We start from the raw sequence: 19511 nt of genomic DNA on the forward strand, positions 1-19511 counted from the left end.
GGTTATGTATTAATGAAACAATGATTGTCAATGAATGAATGTGATAAACAACAAAACAATAGAAATAAAGAAAAAATACAATGTTTAAAAACAGTTTTTTACTCAACCACCATTAATCCACTTCCGTTTTATTACATTTATTACAACTTTTATTCTTATCGATCGACAACGCATCCCCACACCCCAACTGCATCTTCTTATCTGATGGTAATAATATGATACTTGTTGTTCCCGTTCTAAACCAAGTATATGTTTTATGATGTTATTTGAGCTGCCAGTTCAAAGTTTAAATAAAAATACTACTAATGCTTGCATTACGGAACGAGATTCGCTACACCTCATACTAATAAGCATATCCTGAATTTCTTTAATATTTTCCCAATTAAGCCTGGTGAAAGCATGTAACTGTTCATTTGACAATAAAAAATCCCCGATCTTATCGTGCAATGAAGAATCTACGTTAATTGCTAATTCATTTAAAAATAATTCTACAGAGGATGTTTGTATAGAATTAAAGTTAGAATGTACGCGAGGAAGTTTCAGATCGTCTGTGATAAATAATTTGTTAATAATGTGCAACCCGCAGTATCGATTACCTTTTGGTATATGTATAAATTCTTTCAAGTGCGAATGTTTGAAGGCGTGCTTCTAGGGGTATTATAATAAATTGCCCGTTTGAACGACAAAGTGTGCATAGTGCATGCCGGTGCGTAGGTGCAACTCTTTTAAACTGTAATTCTATTTTATTATTGTCTGATATCGTACTCCGGCTGCTTACCGCGAAGTCTGGGTCCGTTGCAACATTGTCGGTGCCGTCAGTCTCGCCAGTAGCAACTGGTGTTCTGTAGATATTTAATCGGCTTCTGTTGCATAGTACAGAACCGATTGTCACAACGCTACTGCAGAGAGACCTGGTACTTCAAGACTTCAAGGCATCCTCTTCAGTTGTAATCCGCTTCCGCTTTCTGGTCAGTTTATTCCTTGGTACATTACAGTTGACGCAATTATCAGTACTTCCAATTCCTGACATGTTCTTCAGTAATAAATGAATTACCTAAAACATCGGCTTCTCACTTTCACGGACCTCTCACCCATTTCTCAGATCTCTCACTTTGCGGGCGACTTCAAACAAAGAAGAGGGGATAGCGAATTGCTTACTTCGAAGTAATCCTGTATTCAACAGTGGGGCAAAGCAACTCGGGTGATTCCCCGTGTGTGCAGTCACGTGCAGTTTACCAGGCCCAACGAAAAAACTGCTGTAATACCGACCTGCCAAATCGGAGAGGTCACGTGCCGTGTCTACTTATAATTTATTTTTAAGTTCTACTTACATATAAAATAGCATTTATATCTACATTTATAATATTAATAAACTATAATCACAAAAAAGACCACAATCTGACACTATTGTCTCGATTTTGTACAATATCATCACAAAATCTTTGTCCTGTACTTGTAGCAATTATTGGCAAACTCTTGTGAAGACTTACTCCATTTATACAATCATGAAATAACTTTATTTTATACGTTACACTGAGATCTTCACAATTTGTACTTTCAGGCAATTCCCAAATCTCAATGTATCCATCCGTACCACCTAATAAAATAAATATTTTTAGTAGTTTATGTTGTCTTGTAATTACTCATTAACATACCAGAAACTATTTGCTTTCCATCGAATGACACGTTAAACTGTATTCTTTGATTTGTGTCAGACTGTCTTCCTTGAAGGGAATAGAGTACAGTGCCTGGATTACGAAGGTCCCAGCATAAAAATTCATTACTACGTCTAACAGTCGAAAATAATTTTGTTCCACAAGAACTAAATTCGATTTGGGTTACACCACTTCCTGTCTTGAAAGTACATAACGGTCCATCTCTATATAAACCTAATTTAAAATGCACAATGATAGTGTTAACATTAGCATTAATTCCTAGTACATTCATAAACATTATATACCTACCAATGGATTTAGAGTATGTACCAAATGCAACTAACCCAGGCATAATAGGATTTTCTCTTATACAAGAAACTAATCCTGCTACGTTTGGAAAGTCTTTTTTAAACTGAATAGTATTTATTTGACGACCTGGACGTTCGACATCAAAAATCTTTAAGGCATTTTTAAAACCAGCCCATACTTCCCTAGCTGAGTCAATAAACTGAATGCTAATTGAAGCCTCTACTTCGTCAACTCTAGTAATAAAATAAATATAATGCATATTCATAGTTTTGAATAAGTAATATTTAAAACAAGCTATTAGTAGAATGCTTGTTATAAATAATATAAAAATACTAACTGATTGTAAGCTCTATATGTTGCTCTTAGTTCACCATTAAACGCATCCCATAAATGTATGGGACTTTCTCTGCTTGTACTTAGAAAACAACAAGTTTCAGGTTGCCAAGAATTCATGAAAGGATACCAGCAAGTATCATATATAAGACCTCCTTCTTTTATAGCTAATGCTACTGGAAGATCCGTAGATGTCAAATTGGAAGGAATTTTCTCTGAATATAATTCTTTAGGAAGTTCATAAATTCGAATTCTAAAATCTTCAGCAGGTACTAATAAACATGTTCCATCAGGAGACCACTGACAACCTTTTGTAAAATTTTCACATGTCTCAGTTGGTTGATATTCCTTAGTAGCTTCACATAATAGTTTTGGTGTGATATTCCAGTTGTAATGAAGCCAATTGGATGAGACTGATATTTGTGTATCTTCTATACTTTTATTATCCTTTATTACATCCAATAAAGTCTCATTATTTGTTTCTTGTAATCTTTCTATACTTTGTTCCTCTAATGTTTTATCTAAGATTTCATCGCCATGAAAATTTTGTAATGTTGTATCTATTGTTTGTAATGTTGGTGGCTGTTCAATTGCGACTGATATTGGCTGAAATATTAATTTAATATAGAAATGTATTTAAACAATGTTAATATTTATATTAATAGTTACCATAGCTGCTTCATTTAATGTTTCTGTATGTCCACAGTCTTCCATAGATACTTCACGTAGTACATCCTGCATTATAATACACAGAATATTTTTTAAATGTTTATTACAGAAATGTTTGTTTTTATTGTATTGCACGTGCGATAAAAATTAATGTAATTTTTTTTAATAACGGTTAATACAAAACATAATTTAATTCTAGATTAAATTAATTAAAAATACGGAGAAGTTATTTTAACATATAATAAACATATAATAAACAAATAACCTCATCACAGTTTCTCATTGTATCAAAACATGTGATTTTGAATGAAATGTATACAACACCATAGGGAAATTATTTTAGTTCTATTTGACTGGTTACCAACATAAGAAGAAACTAGAAATTTAAACTCGAAAGAAATAAAAATGATTTAGAAAATCAGAAAACTCTATCTGATGAACATTAGTTTTTTGAAGATACACCCATAGAACAGAATTTTGAACTCCACATCAAGGGATTCTCAAATTTTCCAAAACGAGTTATGCTAAATTTTAATTAATATTAATAAGAATTCCATATTGAGATTATTACTCTTTAATTCAGTTTAATTAAGGTTTTATGTTGATGATGCCTACTATTTTTCGTTTGAAATCTGGAAATAAGCAGTAAATTTTCAACTGGTCTTCAGAATTATACCCATGAATTGTATGTATACCAGGCAAATTTTAAGCACAATAGTCTCCAGCAAACATCTGCACCTAGTATTTTCGTGGAAGTTCGGGTAAATTGCTTTCCTCCTTCTTAAACAGGATATTCTTATGGGGGTTGACCATACACTCGGTGACACCGATAAAATTTCTTAAAATGAAATATTGTACCTTGTTACACATCAATCGAAGCGTATTTTGATTCTCTACAGAAATGTATTAGGGTACTTGTATTGAAAAATCATCAGTTCAAAAGATATTCTAGGGAGAGACCGAGAGAGACATGTGGTCTCTCCCTAAGATAACTTTTGAACAAATCAATTTTCAACCCATGTACCTTAATACTTTTTTATAGAGAATCACAATACGCTTTGATTGATGTATAACAAAATACAAAATTCTATTTTAAAAAATGAAGATGATTTTGAAATCTTTGAAACGACTCCACTTTCGATGCCAACACGTACTTACTTACATACGTCACGAGGTGCTATATTCGATGCCATTTAATTTTTCTCTATCTTTTACCATTTTAAAGCTATAGCTTGTACCAGTTGCATGGGGCACTCTGTATATAACAACAACCAACAAGGACAGATCCATTTAATTTATACTAACAAAAATTTTTTATATTTATAAAAATATATTATAAAAATTCAATGAAAATATAAATATACAATTGTTCAAAAAAGTATAGAACAATAAATAAATATTTTTTAGGCAAAATATTTGATTGAATCAAAGTATTTGCTTTCAATATAACAATTTCTTTTTAAAGAAATATATACATAAATGGTTAGAAGTAACACATGTTCTAACGGATCAGTTCGGTACTGTTTACGAATAATATCAGCAAACTCTGTTTGTACCTGTCCCCACCACTTACCGAATTACCATCCATAGTGCCCTGTTTCTTTGTATTGTTAGGCTTGCAGTAGGTAACCAGCGATTTAACAGACCTTCGGGAAAACTGCCTTGTAAAGAACATTATGGTAGATGAATATACAGGGTGTCTTATTTTAATCAACCCATAACGATAACTTCAATATTACTGACTTTAACAATAGAAAAAATAAAAATGTAAAATTAATAATATTCACTGAAATGTAGGTTTTAATCGAATAAGCGTCACGAGAAAATGGATTTCGTGTCAAACGTCATTAAGCTTAAAGTATCCCAAAGTAAATGTCAAATGATAACATCAAATCGTGACAATAAGCGATTATTAAAATAAGATAATGTCATACGAATAACAATCCTTCTGCCTCTTATTTTTCCTATGAAACATTGATTAAATAAGATAAGGAAGTATCGATCAATTCATATTCCGTCATGACGTTTTCCAAACGTTACCCATAAACCGGTAAACGAACTCGTCCGCGATTCAATCAAAGAATAATAATACACTCGTCGTAGATGGTAACCGTGAATTTTAACCCTCGAGGGGTTGTATTTTCACCGTTGAAGGGCGCATGCGCGTTCTATATTGCACGGGGAAATACGGCCAGAGAGAATGGGGATGAAAATCGAGAAGAGTGGTTGGAACGTCGATGAACGAACACCCCCGCACGGTGGCCTTTTCTGGCGCGTGGGTGTTTCCAAGGTCATTGCAAGAACGAAACTGCTACAACGCCTCCGTCGCGACGCCCGCGCATAATGCGTGGGTGGAGAATATGTACGTACGTAAGTACTTAGCTACCGCTACACGCCGTTTCAATTCACCGAATGTACTCCATTGACGAGAATCTCCGAACAGTCTCCTCTTATCGAAAACTCTTCAAGCTCCTCGGCAAAGAGTCATTAATGAAAATTCTGAAACTTCAGAAGTAAAAGTGCGCTGGGGCGTCTATTGAGGAAAAAACTTGAATACGTTTTCAAATTTTCTGAATTTTATTAATAAAAATTTCGAATTCCGAAGAGACTAATGAGAAATATTGAAAATTTATTTTATGTTGTATTTTTGTATATTGATCCTTACGTTATTAAATTATAATATAATCAAAACCATACGGTAATTATGTGTATCATCAATCGAGCTCGAATAACTTTACTAAACCCTTATCAAACTTCAATTAGAATTTATAATCTCATTCACTTTAATAGGATACAGTTTTATACTAATTATCATTAAAATAACGTTTACTAAACTTTAATTATTTAATTGAATAACGAAAGATAATAATACAACTACAAAATCTTTTTATAATGTTGTTATGAAAAACATCTTTTGGAAAACGGAAAGGTTTATTTGAAAATATTTTTTCTTTTTTTATTGCAAAATAATACGTATGTACGTGTGTACATGCCAAAAATACGGGATAATAAACGATCTTATCCTTTCCACCCCCGATCCGCCTACATTTACCACCTACACCTATGTAACTGCTGACGCCTACGCATTGTTTTTTGCTTCGATAAAAAATTTGGATTGACTTTTTTCTTCGATGCTTTAAATTTGTTATACTAAAGAAAAATACGACTACAACATCTTAACTTCAAGAAATTTAATTGTTACTGTTAATTACAGTGGAATTTCAAACAGATTTGCAGAATTTTCAAAAGTAATAAATGACAATTCTTGGATGATTATTACGATAGAATGGTCCAAAAATATGGTACATATCTACTAAAAACCGAACCTATATCGAGTTTCTTTTTATCAGACAATTGGTATTCGAATCCTGGTTCCTCAAGTTCGACCCAGATCTTATAAATGATACACCCTGTACAATTTGGTCATATCAATGTAGGGGAGGGTGCGATAAAATTGGAAGGGAGGGTAGAGAATGTTCTCGATCGTTAAAGCACCACAGCGCCACCCTTCCCCTCCCTTTTCCACGTGATCCTCACGCCCAAGATACTCATTCATAAACCTGAGGCTGGGCTAATTCTTCCTACGTCGGATAATGTTTTCATTAATGAAGTCTTTTTAAAGCAATTGCCATCTACCAATTCATTTAATTAACCATTAATTGTACACCATTTTCCATTTTATTTATATTTTTCATGGTATCTTAAAACAGAGATCCTCAATCAAATTTCTGTATTTTATAAACTTTTCAATATTATTCGATCCCCAAAATAACGATACATAGTAGTGTTTCTATATATTAGAAATATCAAATAATCAAAACCACCCTAAACATTCGTTTGCCTAATCCTCAAGGTGAGAATCTATAACTACCCTAATTGGAGCTAACAATTTCTCTAATACATCATAGCAGAAGGACCTTCATAAGCCATTGAGTGGAAGAAATCAGTCTAATCAATTGAAGCCGACAGTTCCAATTCAAGGATCGTTTCTTAACATCCTTGAATTAAACGATTATCTAAGAATCATGTAGGATGATCGTGGTAACACCTGTTTTTTTTTTCTCTCTCTCTCTTTCGCAGAATAGAACCTGATTTGTCTGATCAACCCTACCTTGGCTGAAGGTCGTCGTTGGAGGGATATAAATAAAAGTAGAGTGACTGTATGACTGTGATTGTGTGGCCGGACTCGCATTGAGCGGTGGTTCCATTCATGATTTCGCGGCGCACGCGCTATTCCATGGAATCTCCTCCACCTTGGGATGGCCGACTATACTGTACCACGTAGCCTACGTGTACACGCATGTTGGACAAGGTGGTTGCGATCAATTCTCAAATGCCAGCACGGGGTTAAGATTACCTGAAAAAAAAGGGAACCAGTTAGAAGAACAGAGGATCCCCCATCAGGAAGCTAGTCGAGTCTTCGGGCTGTTCATTTGTTATGCTTAACAATATTTAAAGACTTCTGGATGTAAATAGGAAAATAATCTCAGATGGTCTTATCAGAAGTAGAAGAATGCTCTGATACCAAATTATTAAACTTTTATAAATTAACCCTTTCTCTACTGGGTATGCGAATGAAGATTTTCAAGCTCAGTTACTCAAACTAGTATCAAGTACCAGGAAGCTACCTCTGTTGACAGTGACAGCGAGGAGTGACAGTGACCGTGATTTCGGTCCACTACCCTTTTTCCACCCTTCCCAAACGTTATATCAAATTCAGGGGAGATTCTTCCTCGTTGCTTGGCCATTCATTTATTCCAGCACCTGGTGAGCAACACGTTTGACCGGACCTCCCTCGTTGCACGTATGCAGTCCAATCCTCCTAGTCGCCTTCAAAATTTCGACAATGAAATTATCCCTCTGTTCGCGTAAATTCGAAATTCCCTTCGGATAGAGGGTAGGTGGGTGGAAGATCGTGAATCGAGTGAAAGTAGTAGGCGGAGGAGAAGAGGGTCGAGGGCAGTTGGAAAGGGTAGTGTGGGGGTGTGAATCACCGATACGAATGGAGGGGCAAAGGGGGTAAAAACGGATTCTCTCGATTGGTCGAGGATAGCTAGCTTGCCTTAGCGTACACGAAGGGGAGGGATGGCGTAGTTCGTGTTTCAACAGCATTCAGTCGACTAGTCGAATTCGAGAGATCAGTGGAGATCGGAGGCCTGACGCGTTCGCAAGCTATTTCGTTCGGCGAACACGTGCTTTACCAGAAATAATAGTGCTCCGAGAAATTTTTCAATTATATTCAGCCTCGCGGTTTGTAATACATGTAGCCAACGGAAAGCTACCGGACAAAGAGACAAATTTAACCCGGCCCTGTGGTTGGCCCCAGGAACGCGTCCCACAACTCCTTATTTTTCATTTTTCGAATTATTATTAAAGTCGCCTCCGAGCTGTGCATTCAATTGGTGCTTCCAATGACGCATTGAACCGATCGTTTTACGAAAAGTTTCAACGTGCTAAAGGTATTTATATATATTTAATTAATTCATTTGTTATGCTTCACCAAATCAACGAGAGGGAGTATATTCGTGAAACGAAAGTGAAAGCGATTCCGATCGATTCTTGAATCTTGGATGCTTTACATTTCGATATAACCATCATTGTTGCTCGTTTAATGGTCGGAGTATATTATTGGATAGCTTTCAAATGGTTTATTTACAGATCGGGACGCGTTCGTTTACGTTTCCATGTTTGTATTGTTAAGTGTTTCTTCTTGGACGACATTGAAATTCGAACGAGAGGGAAGGTATACCACGGCGCTGTTTAACGACGATAAAAAGAAATTTCTTAGGTTTCCTCGTTTATAAAAATAGCTTTCAATTGCAGTAATTGAATGTATATACACTTATGTATTATTGAAAATTATGTTGGACATAAATCTTGTATATACGTTTAATTTATGTAAAATGGTATAATTATATTTTATTTTTAAAATTCATAGAACGAGCATGCTGTTAAATACAATAGAAAATTGAATATTTAAAGGTATTGCAATTGCAAATGAAAATTTTATATAAAACTTCTGTTTAGATATAGACGTTTTATATAATTGATCTATTTCGAAATTTCACGTAATTGTCTCAGTTACGAGGTTTCAATGAAAACTGATAGAAAATAATCTTTTTTTTGCATTAACTTGTTCGGGTTGGGATTACATTTGGAACATGTATTTCAGGTTTTAAATACCGGCATTTCCGGTAGTACAGATGTTTTCAAAAGGCAATGTTACAAATGGCATCATCTTTTAAATATAATATATTAGTATTATAATCAAAGATCATTTCAAACGATGTTTTTGATTGAAAAATGATATTTCCTAATAATTTGTAAATTCTATGGGGTTCTCTGGAATCCACTACAATGACTACGTGACAAAACGACCACCATACCAGTTATGGGTTAAATATTTGTCCAAACATATTGATTTTAAAACACCATCAAAATATAACCCTGTCTAATTAGTTTTATAAAATAAAAGTAAACCAAAAACAGATTATTAAAATTGTAATTTTGATTAAAATTTCAAATATTTTTATTTTAAATGCATTTCTATAGCATATTTAAACACTATAGTTTCGTTTCAATATGCCAACAAATCTTAGAATATTTCTAGTATGATGCTTTTCTTTTACAATTGCTCGAGATTCTACGTTGTTATACGTTCCTGGAACATCTATAGGATGACAGATACTTCACTTTCTCTTTCTTTTTGACCCTCGAAAAGAATAGCAGGTCTAACCTTGGTCGCCATGGCGATTTCAAGGATAGCACCCCCTAGCTGCTGCAGGCCAGCTGCTGGAAAAACGGAAAAGGGAAAAAGGAAAAGTTTGCAGGCTAACGCGAGTTTCGTTTGAAGCCGTTGCAAAGCCAGATGCTTAGATTTCTTCTTAGAAATAAATCTCATCTATGGAATAATTCTTTTTTATGGATCAACCCGAGAACAATCATATAATTTTTTGTATATAAATAATAACATAGTGGCGTCTAGCTAATTAATTCTCAAAGCTCCTTGAGATTTTAATTCTACCATCTTAGAGCTGTAGGTCCAATTTCATGGGGCCACCCTGTATATATTCAATTCGCCCTCCCAACTTATGCAGATAAACACTAGCATAAATAAATTTATTTTCTTAAATATTCTTAAACTATTACTAATTGTGCTGTAAACTATTAGACTGTTGTTAATTCTATAATTGAAAAATTGGCCTTTATTTTTGCATACACCAAGTAATATATATTAATAGTTTTTCCATGTTTGGCAAAATTTTATAAAACCCTGTATTTCTATGTAGCTTCACTTGTTTATACAAACCACACTGATGTTGTTTGGTTATTCAAATTTGAAACATCCTGTATATTTACGAACCGATAGAAACACAGTGAGTAGGGTACTTTAGCGATAACTACGCAATCGTTCTTCATAAACAGTTTTATTTTTGTCCTTTTCTTGTGTCAATTTATTATCAGTATTTAAACATTCGTATTGCCTCCATTTTATACTTGGTTAATTTTCAATTGCTTGTATTTAAAAATAATAATAGACTTTAATTTATGATGGACTTCTTTTGGAACATCCTGTATAGAAAAGAAAAATATGAGGTATATCTGGTACTCTTCCGTCATCTACAGGGTGCTTCAAAATATTTGGATTGTTCAAGGCAATATAAATTAAGAATTTTTTTATTATTTGTCATACAAATGATTGAGATGTTACTATTCAGGAATAAACAATACTAATTGTAAGCTTTAAATTGGTTGCTGCATTTCAACCACGAATTAATTGATTCGTGTCAAGTACATTCATGAAACACTTATGTAGTCGCTTTCATTAAACTTTAAACTTTAAAATGACATACCATAAGTGCCATTTTGTGGTACTTTTATGTCATCAAATCTTATCGCACTTTTGATGTTTCAAAATTAATCATGGCTTACTATATTTAGTCACCAGCCATTTTGAATTAAGAAAACTTATGAGAGGGGGAGGTTATGTAGTCATTTTCAGCAATCTTTAAGCTTTAAATTGGTATACCATAAGTGCCATTTATTGATACTTTTATCTGATCTTTCCGTGCTTCGAAATCTGCCATTTGATACGCGACAACTTAGCATGATTAGAAGTCGAGTGAAACATACATTTCGAATCATATGTACGCAAATACACGCACAAACATATATACACACAAGGGCGCGTATGTACGTCGAATTTCCCACTGTTATTGATTTCTGCGAGGTTCCCTCCATTGGAAGCGGGACCCCATTTCTCTCGATCCCCGAACTAAAAAGGGTATCACGGTTCTTCCCTGTTCAGGACTCGTATGATGACCTTGAACCAGCTGTGCAGGGGTGTTCCGTCTTTGAAAGTGGAACAAGGGGCCATCCGTGCGATTCAAAATACTTTTTCCGTTGACTCCCCATGAATGATTCCGATTTAGTTCCTAACTGTGATATTGTAACACTCTTTTTTCACTCATATGTCTGCAATTAACCCCCGGAGACACTAACAATTTATATTTCATTTTCATTTTCTATACTTCAGACAGTGGATCTTTAAGATATATGTATGATTTTAAGTTCCATTTGAATCTTATTTTCTAAATTATATTTAAAATAAAATTTATATCTTGTTTTAATAATATTTCTAAAATTTAAAAAGAATATGCTTTTTAGTTTAATATTTTCTACTACTGTGCTAATAGATCCAACTTGTTTCGAACGCACGCACCAAGAGGTAAAGCTAACGTTCTGGGAAAAAAGACCCTAATGATAAGGATCTTATCTTAGAATTCTTCTTTTCGCTAGGACTTGAAATTTCACAGATATCCTAGGCAACAGCGCTCCATTGGACCTGTGCTCAACAAGCACACTTTTAGACCCCCAAAAAATTGATATTCCTATATTTTGTATTTTTATTTCAAAAATACGAGTCGCTTTAATTGATTTTGGTAAATGGAACCACATATTCAACTATTTATGCAAAAGAATTATTAGTTTAGAAGATAATTTAATTTAAAGCGAGGATCATCCACTATTATCATTAAAACCTTCTTACCAATTGCATAAAAAAAAAGAGAGGTAAAATTAAAAATGAAACTGACCTTTGCATCAAGAAATCCGAACAAAGTAAACAAGTGAATGTCACAAAGTAAATAAAGTAATCTGACCAGTGTCATCGGAACAAAGAAACCGGAATAGTGCAAGAGCCATTTTGATTTATTCTAACAACTAGGGAAAGAAATGAAAAAGATTCATTCAAGTTTGGTATGTAAATGATATAATAAATACCTTGACGATGATATTATTTATTCATCGTTTCAGGTTAAACCGTACCATTCTGTTTTCCCGTTTTAATAATGGCACTGTTTGTTTACTTTCTAATGTTCCATTATTTATTTCGCGATTTTCAACTGTTACTTTTGTATTACGCAAAAGAATTTTAGATTTTTATAGGGCAACTGTTTGTAAAATTTTTCCTCAGTTTTTTAGAATTTCATATCTATGGATAGCGTGTACGTAATAAAGAAATTTTTAAAATTTTTATACTCATAGAGTGTCTAAAAGGAATAATAAATTTTGTTGTTTCAGGTGAAGATAACACGACGAAACAACGTAACATCGAATTACTGTAGAATTTTTAACTACGCACCTACCTCACGATGAATCATGCTAGAAATTATAATCACAACACGAGCTTGTTTGGAAATTACGTTCAGGATAATCAAGAAACCGAACAAGACTCAAACGTAGACCCATTATCCACGGTATGATTTATAGATCATCCAAATATGGATTAAAAAATTGACTCCACATGTTTTTAGATTTACTTCAAAGATATTTTAAATCACTTTTTCATTTTTGAGATTATAGTATTCGAGTTTTCACTGAATGCATTTAATCGTTATTTTGCGTAAATATTAACATACTTCCTTCAATCTAATTTAAAAATACTTCGATAAAATCTTTCAAATAATTTTCGAAATATAATTTTTTCATGTACGTAAATTAATGGAACAATGCCTAACTAGTAAACCTATGTGATCAATGAGTTTTTAAATTAATATTTTTAAATAAAAAAATTTCATTTTACATTACAGATGACGCATAGATACCCGTGGTCGTTTAGCACTTCTGGCTATTCTAATTCAAGTTCACCAGGTACTGCATCCTCAGGAAGCAGTACAAATTCTCAATGTTATGGTCAATCACCTGATGATCTAAGTGTTGACTCTTTGATTAATAGTCTACTACAAGTAGTAAACGGCGATAGTTTTAACGGACCAGTTTCTTGCAATATTCAATTCTCACAGAATGGAAATTCTACTAACAGATGCAGGGATTGTGTTGACGCAGTTTGCGATTCTTGTTCTACTAGTCGATTTTTGGTTAGTGTATTTCTATATGAAATATAATATTGATTTTCTTTTGTAATTCATTCTCGTTTTATAAACATATTATTGCTCATTTTATAGAATCCTACAGACTTGGGCCATGAAGATGATCACAATCCAACCCAAATTCTATCTACGGAAACACCAAGCCCTCCCATAACCAATGCACCGCATTTAAGTTCTTCAGGATTACCACTGTTTTGTGATATACATCGTGATGCTCAAAGATTTTATTGCCAAACTTGTAGTAAACCCCTATGTGGTGAATGTGGAATTCATCACCACCATGGTCACATTACAGTTAACTTAATGGAAGCTGTTGAAGGTGCTGGTCTTCAAGCGAATCAAGTATTAAGGGAAGCTAAACTTGGTATCACCGCTCTCTCAGAAGAATTAGATGCTGTACAAGTAAGTATATTCTCAGAAACTTGATAAAATGATATAAAAGTGAGAACACTGTTTAGAATTGAATGATCTCTCTCGATAGATGGCTGCAGAAATATTGGAACAAAAAGCGAGACAAGCAACTACAGATGTAATGTTGTGCGTAAGGAGAGTGGCTTCTGCTTTAGAAGTAAGAGAAAAAGAATTGCTAGGTAAAATCGAGAAAGCTAGGCTGCTTAAATTTGCTGCGTTGAAAGCAAGAGACGAAGGACTCAGAAATGGCATAGCCAGACTATCGCGTGCTGCTGATAAGCTTAGAGAAGCAATGGAGTCCAAAACTGTGTCTAGCAATCCACTGAATTTGTTACTTACTAAGGATATGGCTTCAGCTGAGGTATTTATAAGATTTGTACAATTATGCTTGAGTTCCATTTTAATCATTTTTCAGTACTTGATCCAGTATTCTCACTGATCACAGGTTTTTCAAATTCGTCAAAGTCGTCAATCTCTCCCTTCACAAGAGGAAAACTGGATCTCTTTTAATGGTTTAGAGGGTTCTATCCTCAATGCTATAGCAAATCTTGGTGCTGTTGTGGTGAACAATCCTGGTCCCATAGGTGATCGACGTGCTGTTAGGGGTCGTGGAAATTCCCCTCAGATATTCCTCAGGCAGACAGCTTCGATCCCGTTGATTTCAATTCCCCAAGGAAGACCAGTTCCATCGAATAAGTTTCCAGTTGTAGTGAGGATAAATCGTACCTCTGATATGTCGGTGAAACCAAAGAAAATCATTGGAAACAACGGTGATACTGAAGATAATCTATGTCGACCATGGGGAATAGCGTGTGATAGAGAAGGTCATGTTGTAATAGCTGATAGATCAAACAATCGTATACAAGTATATCATCAAGATGGTACTTTTATCAGAAAGTTTGGTACTCATGGTACTGGACCAGGACAATTCGATCGACCTGCTGGTGTTGCGGTTGATGCACGTCGCCGTATAGTTGTAGCTGATAAGGATAATCACCGTATCCAGGTAAAAAATTTATTATTTATTTATCCGTAGATAGAGCAACACAATATATAAACCCTCATTGCAGTAAACAATTGGGTCAGATCATCATATCTTAAATCTGGTGTGACTCAGCCACCACAGAATTCTAAAAATCGTTTATAAATATATATTATTAAATTTTGTATCATCTTTCCAGGTGTTGACAATGGAAGGCCTATTTCTTCTAAGTTTTGGCGAAAAAGGATGTCGTTGTGGACAGTTCAATTACCCGTGGGACGTCGCGGTGAATTCAGACTGCCAGATAGTCGTATCCGACACGAGAAACCATCGTGTACAGTTATTCAGTCCCGAAGGGATATTTCTACGAAAATACGGCTACGAATCGGCGCCAAACATGTGGAAGCATTTCGATTCGCCGCGTGGAGTTGCTTTTAATCCCGAAGGGAACGTGGTCACGACGGATTTCAACAATCACAGGGTAGTGATCATTGAAGCTGATTTCATGCACGCCAAGATCTTAGAGTGCGAGTGTGCATCTGGTGCAAAACAGTTCCTGAGACCGCAAGGGCTAGTGATCGATGACGAAGGTAATATTATCATAGCCGATTCGAGGAATCATCGAATTCAGATATTCGATTCGACTGGTATATTGAAATGGAGATTCGGTTGCTACGGAAAGGCCGATGACGAAATGGATAGACCTTCGGGCATCGCTTTGTGCCCTGACGGTAGCATTGCGGTTGTAGATTTCGGTAATAATCGAGTTCTTATTATTTAAGATGTTTATTTGGATTTATTAGAGAGAAAGAGAGGGAGAGAATGAAAGGGAGAAGAGAATACGAGGGAAAGAGAAAGATTTTATACACGTTAAAATGTGCGACAGTGATTGCGGACACGACCGTTACTGTTTTTCTCGATTTTAGAAATAAGCGTGTGACGCTTAAGCCCACAGATAAACAAGCGTTAGAGGCAATATTTTCCTACTGATTGTATATAAATAATGGAAATCCGTATAAGGTTCCTTTTGAAGCTTCGGGTTTTCTCACTTTGAGTGCCAAACAACCAAGTACAAAAATGAACTTTTTGTTCTGAAGTCATATCGTTATGGATGTTCCCATCAGAAGAGAAATGTTATTTTCACATTATTCATACGTAGTTATCCGTTGTCTATAAATTCGTGGAAGAAGCAAAAAAAAAAAGTAACTAAAGATGTTAGTATAATAGTTTAATAAAAAAGAAAAATAATAAAAATTAGGGGATGATTCATTCCAGTATTTGGCTATCTTATAAGATAGCAGTTAATTATAGGGAAGGAATGAAGCGAATCCATTTCGTCGAAAAATGTTTTTCATACTGAGCAATTATATTCTATATTACTTTTAATATTAAAACGATGGCCAGGTTTTTTAAACTATTTTGCCAGACAATTTTAAATATACAAACAGAAGGTATAAATAATATTATTGAATAAATAAAGTTATGTCAGTATGCGGTCAAAATACTCATTAAAATTGGAAGTATAGTGATGCAATACAAGTGGCGGAGATTTAATATAAGATAAATAGTTACTATTTTTAATAAAAATATGTAACTATCTTATTAAAGGGGTATTTGACAAAATTTTGAATAATACAAAGGATCGAGGAAAATTTAATGAAAAAAGAGAAAGTTATCCCTATGTGCTGCTTGTGTTAGCTTTGTTTCATTTTTCAATTTGAATTATTTTGTTTGGAAATTTCCTAAAATTGGCGCAGCTAATTATTTTATTTTATATGAACCTTTTTTTTTATATAAAATATAAAAATATAATTTTTCGAATATACAACGTTTGATTAAAATGAAGTAACAGTATACAATACTATTGTGACCAACGTCATAAAACTGTTTAACTATTTGTATAAGTTAATGTCTCCTGTTAAATATGGAAGGAGACTAAAATGCAATTTGGCGTTACACATACATACTTATGTGTGCATAATCGTTGTGATTAAGAGTTTGTTTTTTATGAGTGTATGTAATTGAGAAGGAATGTGAACGACACAAAAGATTGTGGAAATGCATGGACAAGAAGAAAAGAGAGCTAACAAAAATAGCGCAGGGAGATAATGAACTAAGAGGTATCAGTTGTCTCTAAATGATGCAACACATTTATCAATGTAATGCAAAATCAATGTTGTAGTAATGTTTTTAACATATCATACTTAAAATTTATACTTTCAGTTTGCATTCCAGTACGAGTATGTATAAATGGTCAAAAATTATTACTTGTTTTATGTTTATGACGATTATTATCATTACCATTATTTTCATGACTTTTTACATTGCCATTATGACTAGTAACATTGTTATCATTATTAATTTTTCATCGCCGATTATAGAATCGAACTTCATCTAATGGCATTCGCTATACATAAAGTATTAGTTTTTATACAGTATAGAAAAACCCAATGTGTCAGTCTTTGAAAAGAGATGCAAGTGCTGTCGCATTTAATTTAATTTGACATTAACGAACTGAAATAATATATTAGTTACATTCGCACAATATAAGACTGAACTAAGACTGATTTAATGCAGTAACAGGTTTTGTTCCTTGTTTATCTTTACACAGTAAATAAGAGATTAATGAAGATTTGTGTTTAAGCATCTATTTTAATATTATGTTCCCGAATACCGTTGAAGAATTTTTTAAATGCATAATGTAAGATCATAAGGATAATTTTATTGGCCTACTTTTAAGTAATACGCAGAATTTTATTGATTAACTTATATTTATTTTTCTTTTTTTTTTTTAATAAGATGTATGTTACCAAGCAAGTTAGTTCATAGTATTTTACACATTTATCATCAATCAACCACAGTATTAGTTATTTTGAGAATTTAAGTTCAAACAAGAAATGATCTCTCAAGTATATTGCGTAGAAATATCTTCACATAGTTGAATTACATAAAGAAAAATAAACGAATTCCATATTTTGATTATCATTGTACTGAATATATTGGAAACAGCGATTCAACTTGAAGAAAATGTTGAAGAAATTTCTACGTATAAGAAATAGTTTATGGAAGAAGTATTTATACAGAAAGTAATTTCTTCTTATTACAATATTATATAATAGCATTATGGTATGTGGCAATAATGTTGACCATGGTAAATAAAAAAACAATTTTATTAAAATGTGCTTATCTAATGTATTTTTATCGCAATGCTGTGCTAATAGACAAAGATTAAGTTAGATTTTGAATGTATACATCCTGCTCAAATACTACATATATGCATTTAATAATCAGTAGATTGCGAACAAAGTATGTTTTTGTTAAATATTCGACAAAAGAGTAATAGCTTAATGTAAGTGCAGGGCAGGGAATAGATACCAAGTGTTGCACGTCCATTTTTCAGAAAATCATATACGAATTTATTTATTCCTGTATAAAATATTGGATCAATGCAAAGATTTTGTTATAGTTTCTTATACTACAGCAAAATAATAAATCCAATATTCTATACATATTGTAATATGTATACATATGTATAAATACTATAGTATATATATACATACATACATATAGCTGATATATACGTGTACTACACAAAAAAAATAAAGAAAAGAAAGAAAAAAGTACAACAAGACTTGCATACAAGACAATTTAGTAAGCTATGTTGTATCTAGGAAATGAAATATTCCTGTAACAAAAATAATAAATTGATCCTTGCTATTTTTTGGTGATTCCACTTTTTACAAATCTTTTAATGTCAAAATTAAGTATACATGTTGCAAACTCTTTATGCGGTAAGATGAAGTTAGAGTGTTTGCGAGGCAAATGCATCTTCTCTGAATATTGAAATATTATTATTATTATTATTATATGTATACAATCGTGTTTAAAAATGAATAATCAAAAGTAAGAAGTATAAAAATATGTATGATTTAAATCACATTCTGTATGTGTCATCTATAATAAATTTTTTTTTACAAATATAGCAGGTTCCTAAATACTTTAATCGTTTATTTTTCATTTTAATTATATAATGAAACGTTAATAGTGAGTGTAGCTAGTAAAGGTATATTCTGATTATGCGAATGCGCTTTTTAGCATGTTTCTACGATTTAAAATTTAAGTAAATTGAATTTGAATTTGTTATACATTAAATTTATATGAAATATGTAATACTGGTTGAAAGTTCGTATTGTATGCATATTTGCAAATTATACAAATAGTTTTTTGTAATACAGTTTCGTGGCAAATATTAAAATTCTTTTTAACAAAACAAAATTATTAATTATTTTCCAAATATTTTAATTCTATTACTTGAAATCACAAAGTTCTACAAAAAAAAAGAAATTTATTTGAATTGAAAAAATTTGCAAGTTTATCTTTCAACTTTCAAATCAGTGCTACTATAGTTATAAGTGCAAGTTAGTTCTTCTAGAAGTTAAAAGAAATGTTAATTAAAAGTTATAAAAGATATTAGCAGTGTAACGATCTGAATGTATAAACATTTCGGTGCGAATGTCGGCGATGAGTTTTTTGCAAATATTTCAGTGTGTTGACAAATGGATTTCCATTAACGATAAATAATAGTTTTTAGGTGAACGTGTATGTTAAAATGAAAAATTATAATCATCTTATTTTACAAATCCAAGAAGTATTATTAAATTTTTGGAAATTTTAAATAATCGTTGTTAATATTCCAATTTTCCTAAAATTACTCCCAGTAAAATTTCAATTTTCAATTTTCAATATAATCGATTTCATTTA

General features: G+C 32.9%; 2 protein-coding genes across 4 annotated transcripts; one reads left to right on the plus strand and one right to left on the minus strand.

The window, feature by feature from the left end:
* Positions 1-1185: 1185 nt before the first annotated feature.
* LOC114880243 (telomerase Cajal body protein 1) lies at positions 1186-8068 on the minus strand. Of its 3 annotated transcripts, XM_029196055.2 has the most exons (8): positions 7595-8068; positions 7078-7323; positions 2967-3032; positions 2302-2903; positions 1965-2197; positions 1656-1889; positions 1332-1597; positions 1186-1269 (listed from the first exon to the last, which is right to left on the minus strand). In XM_029196055.2, exons 2-7 carry the CDS (start codon positions 7156-7158, stop codon positions 1380-1382), a joined length of 1434 nt encoding a protein of 477 aa, XP_029051888.2. In that variant the 5' UTR covers positions 7159-7323; positions 7595-8068; the 3' UTR covers positions 1186-1269; positions 1332-1379. The 3 variants fall into 3 exon arrangements, with proteins under 3 accessions (XP_029051888.2, XP_029051891.2, XP_029051890.2); XM_029196058.2 differs by lacking the exons at positions 1186-1269; positions 7078-7323; positions 7595-8068 and adding an exon at positions 3582-3738 and having other exon boundaries at positions 1311-1597; XM_029196057.2 differs by lacking the exons at positions 1186-1269; positions 7078-7323; positions 7595-8068 and adding an exon at positions 3232-3264 and having other exon boundaries at positions 1311-1597.
* On the plus strand, positions 8066-18728 carry LOC114880242 (E3 ubiquitin-protein ligase TRIM71-like). The gene is made up of 7 exons (XM_029196053.2): positions 8066-8425; positions 12549-12724; positions 13058-13345; positions 13433-13759; positions 13839-14129; positions 14214-14774; positions 14950-18728. The coding sequence occupies exons 2-7, from the start codon at positions 12620-12622 to the stop codon at positions 15529-15531; spliced, it is 2154 nt and encodes a 717-aa protein (XP_029051886.1). The 5' UTR covers positions 8066-8425; positions 12549-12619; the 3' UTR covers positions 15532-18728.
* The last annotated feature ends 783 nt before the right edge of the window (positions 18729-19511 follow it).

Source organism: Osmia bicornis, chromosome 10, assembly GCF_907164935.1.
Source record: "Osmia bicornis bicornis chromosome 10, iOsmBic2.1, whole genome shotgun sequence".
Taxonomy (NCBI): Eukaryota; Metazoa; Arthropoda; class Insecta; order Hymenoptera; family Megachilidae; genus Osmia; species Osmia bicornis.

Coding starts and splice junctions, on each gene's coding strand:
- LOC114880243 (XM_029196055.2), bottom strand. CDS start 7,158: ATGCGAGTCCGGCCACACAATCACAGTCATACAGTCACTCTACTTTTA. Junction 1,890..1,964: donor TACATACTCTAAATCCATTG/GTAGGTATATAA, acceptor ATTTTAAATTAG/GTTTATATAGAGATGGACCG. Junction 1,598..1,655: donor TGGAAAGCAAATAGTTTCTG/GTATGTTAATGA, acceptor TTATTTTATTAG/GTGGTACGGATGGATACATT.
- LOC114880242 (XM_029196053.2), top strand. CDS start 12,620: ATGAATCATGCTAGAAATTATAATCACAACACGAGCTTGTTTGGAAAT. Junction 12,725..13,057: donor ACGTAGACCCATTATCCACG/GTATGATTTATA, acceptor TTTACATTACAG/ATGACGCATAGATACCCGTG. Junction 13,760..13,838: donor AAGAATTAGATGCTGTACAA/GTAAGTATATTC, acceptor CTCTCTCGATAG/ATGGCTGCAGAAATATTGGA.